Source organism: Bos grunniens, chromosome 7 (genome assembly GCF_055505025.1).
Source record: "Bos grunniens cultivar Pamir isolate PY7600 chromosome 7, Bosgru_T2T1.0, whole genome shotgun sequence".
NCBI lineage: Eukaryota > Metazoa > Chordata > Mammalia > Artiodactyla > Bovidae > Bos > Bos grunniens.
This window is the reverse complement of record NC_141171.1, coordinates 22,730,287-22,747,285: the sequence shown is the minus strand read 5'-3', so window position 1 is coordinate 22,747,285 and position 16,999 is coordinate 22,730,287. Positions and strand designations below refer to the sequence as shown.

General features: G+C 40.7%; 1 protein-coding gene across 2 annotated transcripts in view; it reads right to left on the bottom strand.

Annotated features, from left to right (window-relative positions):
- The window catches only part of FNIP1 (folliculin interacting protein 1), a 121,451-nt gene extending 105,855 nt beyond the window's left edge, over positions 1-15,596 (bottom strand). For both annotated transcript variants that reach the window (XM_086410449.1, XM_086410450.1), the window contains exon 1: positions 15,409-15,596. In XM_086410449.1, the coding sequence (XP_086266575.1) occupies positions 15,409-15,500 (92 nt within the window). In that variant the 5' untranslated portion in view covers positions 15,501-15,596. The remainder of the gene's footprint in view (positions 1-15,408) is intronic.
- Positions 15,597-16,999: the final 1,403 nt, after the last annotated feature.

Sequence of the window (16,999 nt, the reverse complement as noted above, 5' to 3'; positions counted from 1 at the left end):
AAGGATTTGTTTTAATGAAGTATGGTAAGACACAGACTTGGAAATAACTGCCATGAAGGAAGAAATTTATACTCACAATTCCCTAGAATTAGGAAGAATGCCACACCACACCTGGCCAACATGGGTGGGTAAGGAGGCAGAAGGAAAGACAGAAAAAAGTGGCAAGGACTTTTATTGTGTTTTCACTGGAAAGAATGGCAAAGTAAACAAGCTAAGCAGGTTTAGGATTGGCTAGTTTGAGTAATTTCAGTGGTCTCCACAGTACAGAAACTGTCCCCAGTTGGCTGGTACCTGGCCCTGGGTGATTAGAGCAGGGAGACAGTGGCCCAGGAGTGTAAGAACTCAATAAAGGAGGTGGTGGGGGGGGTACAACCAAAGGAGGATTGGCTAGTTAGCATGTGAAAGGCACACTCCTGGAGTTGTCCTTTGCTATCTCTAGGAATTAGTTAGCCCTGGAAGGGGCAGTTGAACATTCAACTAACTGAAATAATCTAATAATCAGCACCCTTATGGCAGAAAGTGATGAAGAACTAAAAAGCCTCTTGATGAAAGTGAAAGAGGAGAGTGAAAAAGTTGGCTTAAAGCTCAACATTCAGAAAACGAAGATCATGGCATCTGCTCCCATCACTTCATGGGAAATAGATGGGGAAACAGTGGAAACAGTGGCAGACTTTATTTATTTGGGCTCCAAAATTACTGCAGATGGTGACTGCAGCTATGAAATTAAAAGACACTTACTCCTTGGAAGGAAAGCTATGACCAACCTAGATAGCATATTCAAAAGCAGAGACATTACTTTGCCAACAAAGGTCCGTCTAGTCAAGGCTATGGTTTTTCCTGTGGTCATGTATGGATGTGAGAGTTGGACTGTGAAGAAGGCTGAGTGCCGAAGAATTGATGCTTTTGAACTGTGGTGTTGGAAAAGACTCTTGAGAGTCCCTCGGACTGCAAGGAGATCCAACCAGTCCATTCTGAAGGAGATCAGCCCCGGGTATTCTTTGGAGGGAATGATGCTAAAGCTGAAACTCCAGTACTTTGGCCACCTCATTCGAAGAGTTGACTCATTGGAAAAGACTCTAATGCTGGGAGGGATTAGGGGCAGGAGGAAAAGGGGATGAGAGAGGATGAGATGGCTGGATGGCATCACCGATTCGATGGACTTGAGTTTGAGTGAACTCCGGCAGATGGTGATGGACAGGGAGGCCTGGGGTGCTGTGATTCATGGGGTTACAAAGAGTCGGACACAACTGAGTGACTGAACTGAACTGAATAATCAGCATAAACAGACAATAAATCCATTAGGTAAACAGTTGATGGACAACTTCAAAATGGAAGACTGAACCAGGCACATACCACCTGAATCTGTTGATCAAACTTAGCACCACTTAAAGTGGGACAACCAGAGGTTATGTGCTTTGTGATAAAATGCAGTAACAAGTACACATCACATCTATGAAGTAGTCCTAGGGAACAACATAATACAAAAAAACAAAAACACAAAACTCTGCACCTAAATTCAATCAAGTCTCTAGATCTAACTCTCAATTTAAAGAAAATAAGGTGGAGAGAGAAACAAAGAAAAGGACATAGTGAAGATGCAATCAGATCCAAATCAAAGTATACAATATTCTACAGACAAACTGGGCTTCCCTGGTGGCTCAGTCGATAAAGAATCCACCTGCAACATGGGAGACCTGGGTTCGATCCCTGGGTGGGGAGGATCCCCTGGAGGAGAGCATGGCAACCCACTCTAGTATTCTTGCCTGGAGAATCCCCATGAACAGAGGAGCCTGGCAGATTATAGTCTATGCGGTCACAAAGAGTCGGACACAACTAAGCGACTAAGCACAAAAACAAATTAGAATCCTACTTCAAACTCTGACACTTCCAAGACAATCAAGGGAAATTGAACATGGACTGAGTATTAAATACTAAGGAATCATTGCTCATTTCCAGGGTAACAGTAATCTTTTAGAGATTCATACTCAAGTATTCATGAATGAAATGACAGAACGTTTGGCGTTTAAAATATTCCAGCAATAACAAGTAACAGTATTAAGTCCCTTGTGCCTCAGATAGTAAAGGATCCACCTGCAATGAAGGAGGCCCAGGTTGATATTGTTATTAATAGTCTCTTTACTTTTCAGTTTGGAATTTTTCATAAGAAAAAGTTTCAAAAACTTTTTTAAGAAACCCAAGTTAAACACTGGTGCAGCACTGGTGTGCTGATATATTAAAATCCCATTCAAATGATGGTAAATGAAGTGTGTGTGCAAATGTGTGTAAATACACACACACACATATATATACATACACATCACACAGATATATACATATATATTTAAGACAAAGAGATATGAAAGGAAAAATTTCAAGGATAAAGAGACTTCAACAAACATTTGAAAGATGAACAGCAGCAAATGACTTTTCAAAAACATAAGCAGTTACAACCTAAATGTCAATGAATGTCCTGGAGCAACCAAAGAATTCATCTCCTCAGAGTACCTAAGAAGCAAAGACCTTGGAAACATAAAGTCCTTTGGAAGGTGAAGGAGAGGCAAAGGAGCAAAAAGCATATCCTCCACAGGTTGTGAAAGTGACTTTCTCCATCCTCTCTTAACTCACTCCTTATACATAACACATCTTTATTTTCTTGGGAAACCTGTCCAAGTTGCACCAGCCTTACAGTGTCTCTAGATTGAAAGGCCCATTAAATATCAACAAATGAATTTAAAAAAAAAAAAAAAAAGGTATATCACTGTGAAATTTCAGAACAAAATAAAGAGAAACCTGAGAAAATTCCAAAACTTTCCCAAGGGTTGAGAGTTACGGCTCTGACTTTCTCAGCAGCAATACTGACAGTCAGAAGACCAGGGAGCAATACCTTCCAATTTCTGAGTTAAAACGATACTCCAAACAGAACTCTGCATCTACTAGATGGGCCGAACATAAAAACAAACACCTTTTCAGATGGGCAAAGTCTCAAAAACTTTTTCTCAAGAAATCACTCCCAGGAAGCTCCTAAAGGGTAGGTACTACCAAAACAAGGGAACGATTCAAAAAGGAAGAAGTCATGGAAGCCAGTCTATAAGAGATCCTAACTTTCAAAGGTCAAAGGAATTTCCAGGAGGAAGGTAAAGGAAGGCTTATAACAATGCTATGCAGCAGAACTACAGGGCAGCAACCCAAGCTAGAGCCAGAGAAGGTCAGAGGGCTCCAAGACGGATATATCCATGAGGAAAAAAAAAAATAACTAACCAATTATCAAGAAGCTTTCACTAAAAGAAATAAGTTGTTTTGAGAGATATTTTATGGAGTTCTTAAGCTCAAGATTCTAAAGAAAATAAGGTGAACCAAAAAAGTAAAAAGAAAAATAAAGGCAATTAACTCCAAGAGATATTTTTTATGTACAATAAAACATAAAATATATTTAGTTCAGCAGTGAATCTTTTCTAATACAACAGCTAACCTTGATTATTTAAACTAACCAAAATATTGGAAAAATGAAGAAGAAAGGAAAGGGCATACATGGGTATGTATATATGTATGCATACTTAAGACCTAAATCTTTACCAATACAGGAAATTGATAATGTCTAAAATGAATAAATTTTTTATAGAACAGTATATTCATATTATTTATAAATATAAAAACAACTACTCAAAGAAACACCAAACAACTAAAAAAGCAGTTGCATCCAGGATCAGGACTGGGTTGGAGGAATTTATTCTAAGTAAATTCCTGTCATAATATTGTTGGGCTGGGGGCAAAACATTTCACCTCTTAATTTAGAATCAGAGTCACAAGTGAAGAGCATGCCAAGCTAGCCAGTCAGAAGTTCCAAGGGTCCAGAAGTCACTCAAGGAATACTATATACTGGGTAATGTAAGTACAAGTGGTGCATTAACATGGGGTTTTACTGTCTGATGGTTAAACTATGTTCAGAAATTTCTTTGAGAAAATTTAAAACATGACTTTATTTTCTTGGGCTCCAAAATCATTGCAGATGGTGACTGCAGCCATGAAATTCAAAGACGCTTGCTCCTTGGAAGAAAAGCTATGACAAACCTAGACAGCATAGTCAAAGCTATGGTTTATCCAGATGTGAGAGCTGGACCATAAAGAAAGCTGAGCGCCAAAGAATTGATGCTTTTGATCTGTGTTGTTGGAGAAGACTCTTGAGAGTCCCTTGGACAGCAAGAAGATCAAACCAGTCCATCCTAAAGGAGATCAGTCCTGAATATTCATTGGAAGGACTGATGCTGAAGCTGAAGCTCCAATACTTTGGCCACCTGATGCAAAGAACTAATTCACTGGAAAAGACCCTGATGCTGGGAAAGATTGAAGGCAGGAGGAGAAGGGGACAACAGAGAATGAGATGGTTGGATGGCATCACCGACTCAATGGACCTGAGTTTGAGCAAGCTCCAGGTGTTGGTGATGGACAGGGAAGGCTAGCGTACTGTAGTCCATGAGGTCACAAAGAGTCGGGCACGACTGAGCAACTGAAATGAACTGAAGTTATTCACAAATAATTTTATTATATTTCTGCATTCTATAAATGTATAGTGTATATGTTTTATATTCTAATGTAATCAGGAATTAATAGAAATCAATATAAAACTAAGTATCGCTATCTGTGGGAATCCTATCACAATTCAACTTTACTCACCTTGCATTAATGTCACAATCTACAGTTTCTTGCTATAAATAGAAAACTTTAAAAATCATATAACAGACCACAACAGGGTGGAAAAGCAGGCCAAAAAGTTGCAAAGAGCCTGCCAGCTACATCCTACAAATGCAATCATAAACATAAAGCAGTACAAACTGAAATGGTTGATAATCCCACACACACTTAACACCAACTCTGCCACTCTATCAGGATTATACTAAGGTGTAATCTCTCTGGGGTGACTTGGGATAAAATGCTGTTGTGTCAAGGGATACTATATACTGGGTGATGGGAGTACAAGGAAGTAGATCTCTAGAGCTCTGGCTGTGTCCCCAAAGGTCTACGTTAAATTGTTGCCCCATTTCCCCATAAGGTCTGCTTAACAATCAAAAGGCCTAAGGACAAAGAATGCTCAAATGGAAAAGAAATTCCATGGTACCTCAAAACCTCTTGTGTTCTTGAAATAAACTCCCGCTACCAAAAAAAAGTACTTGAGTTCATTTACTCAGTTTTTTATCCACTCAGCATATACTGAGTATGTCAGAAAAGACTCTGTGTACACACACATACACAAATTTTGAATGTGAAAAATGGTAGGAAGGGAAAGTATGAAGTGTTATAGGGGATATAAATAGAGAACCTAACCTATTTCTGAGAAATCAAACCATTCTTGCCATCTTAAAAAGATCAAAATAATAATGAAATTTTCCTTTAAATCGGTAAACATTGAGCCAAAGAAATATGTGCTTAAATTACAGAGAAATGACTAGGCAAATAACCCAAAACAGAAACATCTTTGTTAAAGGAAATAAAATTTCTTCAATTCAGTGACTATTTTTATTCATCACTCATTCATCAAATACTTACTGAATGCCTTCTGTGAATCAAACACCAGGAATAAAGCATGAAACAAGTTATACCATGGAACTTGGTCCTAAGTACCCTATGGAACTTAAAATCTACTATAGTATTCAGATACATAAGAAGCAATTACAACCCAAGAAAGTAACTGTCATAATGGTAAATATGGTTTCTATTGGAGCTTCAAAGACAGATGTGTTGTAGCCATATAATTCCAAGAAATGTGCAAACATATGAACGAGAATAGTCTAAAGAAACATCAAACTTCTAGTCTAATTCAGAGCCCACAGCTAGAGGAAAAATTAGAAAGAAGACTGGAAAGAATAAACTGAAGGGTGAGGAAGTGTGAGAAGGAAATCTACCATTTAAGAGACTACCATGCCATTAAATCTTCAAAACAACTCTAAGATGGTAGGTGCAATGGGTATTGGGACTCTCTCTTCAGTATCCACTCCTCTACTCTGACACGTGTACACACACAGCATCTTTAATGACGACACGATATTATTTCCGAAGGTTATACATACAGGATGGAGAAGGCAATGGCACCCCACTCCAGTACTCCTGCCTGGAAAATCCCATGGACGGAGGAGCCTGGTAGGCTGCAGTCCATGGGGTCGCTAAGAGTTGGACACGACCGCGAAACTTCACTTTCACTTTTCACTTTAATGCATTGGAGAAGGAAATGGCAACCCACTCCAGTGTTCTTGCCTGGAGAATCACAGGGACGGGTGGGCTGCCGTCTCTGGGGTCGCACAGAGTCGGACACGACTGAAGCGACTTAGCAGCAGCATACATACAGGAAACATTGGGAACAACTCTACAGGAGGCTGACATGACAAGTTGAAAAGTTTGGACGTTATTAAAAACAAAGGCGTGGGTGTCTGTGCCAAGTTGCTTCAGTTGTGTCTGACTTTTTGCAACTCCATGAACCACAGCCCACCAGTCTCCTCTGTCCATGGGATTCTCCCTACAACAATACTGGAGTGGGTTGCCATGCCTTCCTCCAGGGGATCTTCCCCACCCCGGTACTGAACTCACATCTTGTACACTGGGGAGGGGGGTTCTTTACCATTAGTGCCACTTGGGAAGCAAAGGTGCTGGAACTCAAATGTCTGAATTTGTATCTTAATTATTTGTAGCTTAATCACTTACTGTGTGATCTTGGACAAGGTCCTTAACTTCTTTCTCTCTCTGCCTCCATTCCCTCATCTATTAAAGAGGAATAATCAGACCTACTTTATAAAGCTATTATGATAAATAAATGAATTAGTACACGTAAAACACTTAAAACAGTGCCTGGCACAGAGCAATCCTCTATTAAGCAAGAGGGAGTCAAAGGAGATTTCTGAGTGCATTGATCAGAATATGGTTTAAGAAAGTCAATTTAGCAGAATGGTATAGAGGGGAATCAGAGAAGGCAATGGCACCCCACTCCAGTACTCTCGCCTGGAAAATCCCATGGACGGAGGAGCCTGATAGGCTGCAGTCCATGGGGTCGCTAGGAGTCGGACACAACTGAGCGACTTCACTTTCACTTTTCACTTTCATGCATTGGAGAAGCAAATGGCAACCCACTGCAGTGTTCTTGCCTGGAGAACCCCAGGGACGGGGAGCCTGGTGGGCTGCCGTCTATGGGGTCGCACAGAGTCAGATACGACTGAAGCGACTTAGCAGCAGCAGCAGCATAGAGGGGAATACACACAAGATGGGAAAGTTACGGCAAGTTTTTATGAAACCCATTCAAGGTCTAAATGAGATGATGGCAGTGGGAAATGAAAAAGAACTAAGATATTGCAGAATCAGAATCGACAGGATTTAACAAATGACCAAATGAAGCAACCAGAGAGAAGAAAGAATAAAAGATGATTCTCTGACTTTCAACTTGGTAGACTAAGAGAACGGTAGTGTCAGGAACAGAAATAAGATTGTGTAAGGCGAGTTTAGGAATCCTGTTTTGTTTTTTTTTTATTTATTTAGTTGGAGGATAATTGCTATGCAGTATTGTGCTGGCTTCTGCCACACATCAACATGAATCAGCCACAGATACACACAGGTGGCTGGTATATTTTACATGGGGAGTTTTTTTTTTTTCAAACAAGTCTTTCCAAAAAGATAACTTAAAACTCAGCAAGATTTAAGACAATAATTATTATATTAGTAAGAAATAAGGTCCAAAATTCATAAGTTGAATATTAAAGCTATATTTTTATTAAACTATTTTTTCAATAAATATGATTCTAAGAAACAAATCTAATACAACTACTTAGAGATGGAATAGTAAATCAACAACAAAATATCTGCATTTCCTATAACAAAATTAGATTCTTAGAACCAAATATTGATACCACAGAGCGCTAACATGAAGTTTAACTTAAAATCTTCAGCTTCTACTTTAATAAGAAAGATATGATCTCAGAATTCTCTGTAAAGAATATTTTAACTTTCTATTTCTAACATAAGAATAAAAGGTATAATTTAAGGAGGGGTGTTATTTTTTAAATAGAAAATCTTGTGAATAGACAAATATTTTAAATCATATTTTAAAAACTTCTGAAATATAATTCTTATGAACACTGATAATATTAGGAAACCAGTCTTTAAGAACTTCGTAAGTTCAAAATGCAACCTAAAATCAGAATACTGAAAGTGAAAAGATAACACAGCACTACAGACTGTTTTCCCTACAGAAACAGAAAGCTTTAGCAGTGAAGCCATTTCCTCCCTTTTCATTTAATAATACACATCTCACTTTTCCCCCAAAACATGCCCCCCTCAAAAAAAAAACAAAAATAAAAACCATTAAGATCACTGGTTATCTCCAACTTGACAAACCCAACAGATACTTTTCTGTTTCTCATCTCACCAGACCTGTCAGCAACCAGTTAACACAGCAGTTTATCACTCCATCATTTTTTAAACACTTCCCTTTCTGAGCTTTCCCAACACCACACAGCACTGGCCTTCTCCCTACGTTTCTGGCCATTTTTTCTTTGCAGACTTTCCTCTCCCACATTTGTACATTTTAGATTTCCTCAAGACAAAATCTGTTCTTTGCAATTCTCTATCTACACACACCCCTTTTCCTATATTATCTCATCTGTTCCCTTAGTGTTAATATTGACCATTGACCATAAGCCCAAGTTCATTATCTCCAGGCCCAACCTCTTTCGTGAACTCTGGATTTACTTTATTAAACTATCAAATAAATCTCTCAATAACAATTAAAACTAGACCAAATCTCTAAAACAGAACTTCTGATTCTCTCTGTTCTTAAAATTAATACGTTCATTCTAAAAATATTTACTGAGCACAGACGCAGGCATTGTGCTATATATACACTGACTCGACAATGTGAACTTGAGGGGGAGAGATGATAAATTGTAAAAAGAACTATGAAGGATATAAACAGTGTGCTCTGATAGAGACTAGGGGAAAGGGCTGCTCCTTCGGACGAGGAGTTCAAGATAGGCCTCCACAGTATTACAGTCTCTCTCTGGAAAACAGCGTCTTACCTGAACTGCCCCAGACAGAACCTAGGTATTTGTTCCCCACAAACACCCATCATGTGGCTTACAAGGTTCTAACTCTAAAATACACCTTGAAGTTGAAAAGTACTCTCAAGTAAGCAAAGGAGAGAGATGTGGACAAGTAATGGCAGCTGTGATACATGTCACAGAAGGAAATACAGACAGCTATGGAAGAAAACTAAAGTGAAATCTAACTTGGACAGGGAGAAATCAGAATAGGCTTCCTGAAGAAAGAATAATTAGGATAAGCCCAGACGATCACTACAAGAAGCTAAACAAAAAGCTATGTAAAATTATGCCCAAAACAAAGAACAACACAGCATGGCACATCCCAGAACCTAAAACAAATCCAAAGTGATAAAATCATAGAAAAGAGAGAGGGCTAGATTAAGACAAGGCCAGAAAAAAGCAACAAGTTATCAAAGATTAATGAGATCAGATCATGTCAACTTAAGAAGTCTTCCTCTGGCCAAATATGGGGCCAATTTGACTGTAATGGATGAAAACGCATCCAAGAGGTGATACTAAAACATGATAATTAAAATGGAGACATTCATCTAACTCAGTATAAATTATTCTAAAAAGTGATACACAAACTTTGGTGCTGACTTTCCTATAGCAAATAACCAAGTAAGTGGTAAGAGAAAGTTCACTAAGAAATAAATGCAGAAAGGACTAAAGAATCAGGATATTACCATTTTGCATCCCCTAACAAAATAGTGGGTTCAGGCAATAATCAACAAAAAATGCTAAAACCAATAGTGAAAGAGGAATTTTATAATGGAATAGTCTGAAACCAACTAATCAACCTTAGCACCACTAAAAATGGGACAACAAGACACTATGTATGCAATACAAAGTACACTGCAAAATCTGTTGAATATTTTAAATTAAAAAAAAAAAAACAAACCCTGAACCCAAGTCTAGTCAAGTATCTAACCATCAGTTTTCAGGAAAGAGAGAGTAAGTTGTAGCAGTGGTTCTCAAACTTGAGCATTAAGAATCACCTGGAGGGTCTGGTTAAAATATAGACTGCTGGGAACCAGTAAGAATTAAAGGAAACCATTAGAGATCAGTCAAAAAGAGAACATGGGAAATTTCATAGAAAAAACGATCAATTTTAAAAACAAAAACGTTTTTAGGCACATAATTACAAACTCAATATGCAGACTGATTCAAACAAACCTACTATAAAAAGACATCTTGAAAAAATCTAAATATAGACTAAGAATAGATAATATTAATAGATATATAAACAATATACAATATTAATAAGTAATAAAACATAATAATAATAGAATAACAGCTATGTTAAAAATAACCTTATTTTTAAAAATTAAGAACTCGAGGCTACAGATTTCACAAAAGCCACACCACCACAAGCCACATTAAGGAGTTTGGTCCTAAACTGAATGGTTTTATACATAAGCATGAAATCATCATAGTAACAACTTCTGGTTGTGAAAGCCATGTGCTAAGCACTGCATTAAGTGCTCAACATGACTTACCTCTTTGAATCCTTAAAACAACTGTGTTGTGGAGATTTTAAATTCTACATCATTTTGCCTGCTGATCATGATCTGAATTAGCATTTTTTTTAAAGGATGAATTTTGAAAACAGTTTGCAGAAAAGCAACAGTGATGACAGAAAAACCAATTAAGAGGTTGCTACTCCTGCTACAGACAGTGTAAGGACAAACGTTCATGCGTTAGGAATAAAATGAAAATACAGGAACTGCTTTTTGAACAAAACATGAATTATGTCCTCCAGACATTTACCTCTCAAACAATCTTCTTCATGAAATTAGACTTCTTTCAATAATTTTTTTAAGACTTAGTTTATTAACACAACACAGTTTACTGTTACCTTCACTAATATACCTCATGACAATGCCACACAGTTGCTATTATTAACACCATTTTTAAATGAAGAGAGTTTTTTTAATATTTATTTATTTGTGCTTCCCTGGTGGCTCAGAATGTAAATTAATTTGTCTACAATTCAGGAGACCCATGTTTGATCCCTGGGTGAAGATTCCTTGAAGAAGGAAATGGCAACCCACTCCAGTACTCTTGCCTGGAGAATCCCATGGACAGAGGAGCCTGGCAGACTACAGTCCACGGGGTCGCAAAGAGTCAGACACGACTGAGTGACTAACACACACATTTATTTATTTGGCTGTGCCAGGTCTTAGTTGAGGCATATAGGATCACTGATTTTTGTTGCAGCATGTAGGATTTTTAGCTGAGGCATGTGGGATCTAATTCCCTGACCAGGGATCAAACCCAGGCCCCCTGCATTGAGAGTGTGGACTCTTACCCACTGGACCACCAGGGAAGTCCTGAGAATTCTATTTACTCATTTGCTAACTTTTATAATTTCATTTATTTTCAGCTGTGCTGAGTCTTCGCTGCTGAGTGGGCTTTTCTCTAGTTGCGGTGAGCAGGAGTTACTCTCTGGAAGTGCGCAGGTTTCTCATCGTGGTGGCTTCTCCTGTTGCAGAGCACAGGGTTTACGGCTCCAGGCTTCAGTAGTTGAGGCTCCTGGGCTCTAGAACACAGGCTCAATAGTTGTGTCACACAGGCTTAGTTGCTCCACAGCATGTGGCATCTTCCCAGATAAGGGACTGATCTGTGTCTCCTGCACTGGCAGGTGGATTCTTTACCACTAAGCCACCACGGAAGCCCCTGAGAATTTTATTTTTAAAGCAATTTATGTGTACTGAAGTTATTGAACTTACACTGAATTCTTACTTCCACCAAAAAGTATCCCGATGGAGATAATATAAAGGGTATCTTCCCCTAGAAAGCACTGTCTTTCCCAAATTCTTTAAAAGATGAAAACAAATTACTGTTTCACTTCTATAAATTATTACAATAATATTCTTCTTGTGATACACTACACTCATCTCCAGCTCTGGAAGCTTAGACAGGACAAGCACCAGGAACTTGTCAGGTAAGGAACTTAAGACTGAAAGGAAGGGAGTAATCCCTGACCATATTTTTCAATGGAGTAACTATGAAAGGCAATATTGAAAAGCTCCTAAGGCTTCTCTGTCTCAAGTCTTTCCTATCCTTTCCTGGCTTATCACCATTGGACCTTGTATACTGCTTACTCTAGGAACTGACTCTTACAGGCTGAGCTATAGTTAGCTGCCAATGGCTAACTGTGTCCAAGCCTGATTTAACAACTTAAGCTGACTAAAACAAAACCAAAAAAGGATTCTAGAAAGGAAAGCATTGTATACTGGTATAAAAACTAAGTTTTAGTCTATTCAAAAAACTGAGCTACATAAAAAGATGCTAAACATCGTTTATTATTTGGGAAAGGCAAATTAAAACCACAAGATACCACTAGACCCATTAACATGGGAAACAAATCTAAAAAGAGTGGATGTATGTATAACATTCACTTTGCTGTACACCTGAAATTAACACTAACACTGTAAATCTACTACACTCCAAGGGGAAAAAAATGTAAAGATTCTAAAATGGTTAACAAGGCAAACTTTATGTTAGGTATTTTTTACAATACAAAAAAATTTTTTTCATTTAAAAAACCAGACTAATGTGACTTCACTGGTGGTCCAATGTCCAAGACTCTGAACTCCCAATGCAGGGGGCCCTGGTTCGATCCCTGGTCAGGTAGCTAGCTAGATCCCACTTGCCACAACTAAGATCCAGTGAAACCAAGTAAATAATTTAAAAAAAAAAAACAAAAAACAGACTAACAATATCTGGTTTTGAAGAGAATCTGGAGCAACTGTAAACTTCGTACATTACTAGTGGGACTATGAATAGTACAACTACTTTGGGAAAAGTTTGGCAATTTTTTTTTTTTAAGTTAAGCATATGACCCAGCAATCCCACTCCAAGAGAAATGAAAGTGCATTTCCACATAAAGATTTGTTCACAAACGTTCACCAGCAGCACTGTTCAATACAGCCCAAATTTGAAAAGAACCCAAAATGTCTGCCAACCAGTGAATGGATAAACAAATTGTGGTATACTATTCAGCCCAGCACCCCCCCACCCAAAAAAACTGAAGGAACTACAGAAAAAAATGCAACAACTTGGATGAATCTCAAAATCACTCTGAGTTAAAGTAGCCAGACACAGAAGCCTGTTTATAGGCTTAAATGTTTACATTTACATGAAATTCTAAAAAAATCGAAACTTCTATCATTAAACAGAAAGCAGGTCAGCGATTGCCCTGGGTGAGGTGGAGTTAAGGAATGATAGCAAAGGGGCATGAGGAAATTTTCTGGGTGATGAAGTGTTCTAAAAATTCACTGGGGTTGTGGGTACACAACTGTGTGTGTGTGTGTGTGTGTGTGTAAAAACAATGAAATTATTTAAAAAAAAAAAAAACACAAGACTTAGGTTGATCAAATTTGCAAGTTGCTAGGCACTGGAGAAGGAAATGGCAACCCACTCCAGTGTTCTTGCCTGGAGAATCCCAGGGACAGGGGAGCCTGGTGGGCTGCCGTCTATGGGGTCGAATAGAGTCGGACACGACTGAAGCGACTTAGCAGCAGCAGGTATATATATATATGACATTACTCAGTTTTCATTTTCTCACATGTACACTTCTACATTTTTTAAAGTAACACCTTCCGTATTGCACTGCAGTTATTGTGCTTACACATCATTCTTACATACAAAAAAGGATCATGTAGTTATCTATACTGCTACTTGCCCTATCTCACATGGTTGTTGTGAAACATCACATGAGATAACTGATGAGAAAGTGCTCTGGCAACTCTAAAGTAGGATTACACAACCATATTGTAGACTTACATTTTTTAAAAAAATAACCTTTTTTCCACAATTACTTGAGATGCTTGAAAATCTAGATACCTCAAAGTAAATCTCTGCCTAGAAATAGAAAGCCTATTCAAATGTCACCTTTTTAGTATAGCCCCCAAACTTGCTTTCTACTGACCCTTGATTTACTGGATGGCTCGATGTAGTACTATCTAGACTGCAGTTTCATTTTTCAAAAGAAAAGCACTAAAGAAATCTTTAAAGAAAGTCATTAGATAAGCATGGCAAGACACTTCCCAGTAGAAAAAAACAAAAGCTAGATAACTGTCTTTATTAAGTACTGTTTCAAGATGTTCACCTCTGAGATTTTTTCCCCTCTAAAAGTCAGTGACATTTCTTTCCAATTAATACTTCAATTCCACATATTACAGAATGTTTACTAACGGGGCTTGCATTAGTGAGAGAGGGTGAATAATTTTAAAGTTAGCAAAACCTTTTAAACCGGTGCGGTACAGTCATTTCAGAATGTGACTGTTTCAAAATTTAACAGATTCTCATTTTTTCCTAGTACTGCTGTACAACTAGGCTCTTTGCTACCCTACCAGGTTTGAGTGACATTTGACATTCAGCCTACTTACATTCACAAGTTTCCACACTGCAACAAGTATTAAGGCTGTCTGAAAGACATATCTCTTCATCAAATGAAGTTTCGAAACTAAACTTTATCTACAATTCAGGTTTATATTACAGGGTCTTACAATCTTAAAAAGTTTTTTTTTTTTTTTTAACCAGCAACAGGTACTATAACCAAGCCTGTAATACCACAAAATATCTTGGTATCATTGTCAATTTTTATAGACTCGTTTTTAGGAACAGTTCCAACGGGATGGTCAATTCTAGGGCCATGCTTCATTTGACTCAGCGCAGCTTCATTCTAGTCAATAATAAGCACAACCTCTTAGGTTTCACATTTCTCCTTCGACAATATTCAGGCCACTCGGTCCGGTATCTGCAAACCTCTAATTTAGATTTACAAGAAATCTGAAAGAACGGCAGCTTGCCGACACGCTCCTCCAGCCTTCTCTACACTCCGAAGGCTGGCCAAAACGTGCTGCTCTCTCCACAACAGCAACCAAGCTGGAACCGAGCACCCAGAGGACGACCAGCCGCGGGGAGGAGGGGAGAACTTTTCGGCCCGGAGGACGACGGTTGAGGTCCAATCCAGCCCGCGCCCAATTCTACGCGTCGCCAGGAAGGAGTGTGGCCCCTAAGCTCAGGCCGCGATGCTCCGCCTGGAGTGGCAGAGCCGCGCGTGGCCGCCGAGCAAGACGTAAACAAACCGCCCGGGACAAGGGGGTAAGGGGCGACCGTGGGGGAGGGGGGAGAGGACCGCGCTCGAACCCTCCAGCGCTGGTCTGCAGCTGCCCTGCCCCTCCCGACCAAGGCCCTGATCCCGGTACCGGGGCGACACTACTGCGCGAGCGTGAACTTCGAGAAAGCCTCAGCGCCTCTGGAAAGTGGACCCCACTAGGCCATCGGCTCCGCGCCCCTCGCCCCTCGCCCTGCGGCGACCTACCTGAACGCGCAGTCCGGGTCCCTCGCATCCCGACCGGGCGCGCCCAGGCCGTTCCTCTTGCTGAAGAGCTTCTGGAACAGGGTAGGGGCCATGGTGGCCACGGCCAGGCCGGGGTCGCTCCTCAGGGAACTCACCAGGCCCCCGCTCCTAGAGCTGCCCCGCCACCCCCATAGGCGCCTCAGTCATATGACAGAAATTAGTCACTTCAAACGGCCACGGCGCGCGGGGCGGGGCGCGAGCCAAAGCCGGCGTCTATTGGCTGGCGATGAGCCGCATCACGTGGCGGCGCGCAGAGCAGAGTGCAAGGCGGGGATCCTGGGCGGAGTTGGAGCCCATAGGCTGGCTGGTGGAGATCCTCACGTGGCAGCTCACGGGGCGGGGCATGCGCGGAGGGAAGGGGCGGGGGGCTGGTTGTGTCTGAAGATGTGGAGGAGGGACGAGCTCCGGTCCTTGTCTTTCTCCGTGACGCCTTCAGTTGCTAGCTGAGCCTAAGGCGGGGTGCTGCGAGGACCACGCCAGGGCCTGTGGAGTACAGAAGCCTTCACCTCCCGCACCCATGACACAAGAGAAGTTCAGGGCACCACTAGCAACCGACTCTTTGCCGCCGTCCCTTCCTCAATCTGTGTGGCTTCGCACCTCCATACATAGGCGCCGGGTGGAGTCTGGTGGCCTCCGGAGCAGAAAAGGCGCGCGAGCCTACCCCGGGGACTGCGGCGCGGGCTGGACTTTAAGCCCGAGGCCACAGGCCCGCCCAGGCGGGCCACGGAGTGGTTTATGCTCAGAGCTTGACTGTGCGAGACTGGCTCTTGGGTCTAGGGGAGGACCCTGCCGAGACACTCCGCGGGCAGCGGGGCCCCCCTACCCCAGATGTTTCCCACTAGCGCCTCGAACCCTGACACCAGGAATTAGCCCCTTTGAAGAGTTAACCATAGGAGGCTCGAGATTTACACTCAGTGACGAGGTATGGAAAGAGGAACTGTCAAATTGTGAGCAAATGAGTTTTAATTGGCAGAATACCCTTTCCAAAGAAAAAGATTGCTCATAAATGACCTTAACAGCCTACTTAAATTTGGCTTCCCTGGTGGCTCAAACAGTAAAGAATCTGCCTTTGATCCCTGGAGACCCGGGTTTGATCCCTGGGCCGGGAAGATCCCCTGGAGAAGGAAATGGCAACCCACTCCAGTATTCTTGCCTGGAGAATCCCATGGACAGAGGAGCCTGGCCGGTTGCTGTCCATGGAGTTGCAAAGAGTCAGACACCACTGAGTGACAAACATTTAAACTTTCACACTACTTAAACCTAGGGAACCAAAATTTATCAGGGTTTGGATCAAATTGGTCTTACAGATCTTACGTACCCCTACCATTTCACCCACTGCCACTCCAGGATGAGGAATTTTGTACCATGGGATGCAGTTCTCTGACAGAGATGGATGTCAGGAAATTACTGGTATGTGGTTTGGAAGGTCAGAGTAAAACACTTCGTTGAGAATTTCATTTACCTAAGGATACAAATCAAATTGTTTTTTCTTTAAGTGGCTACCAACTCACATGATTTGCAGCTTGAGTTTATGCTATAAAATAAGTGGTCT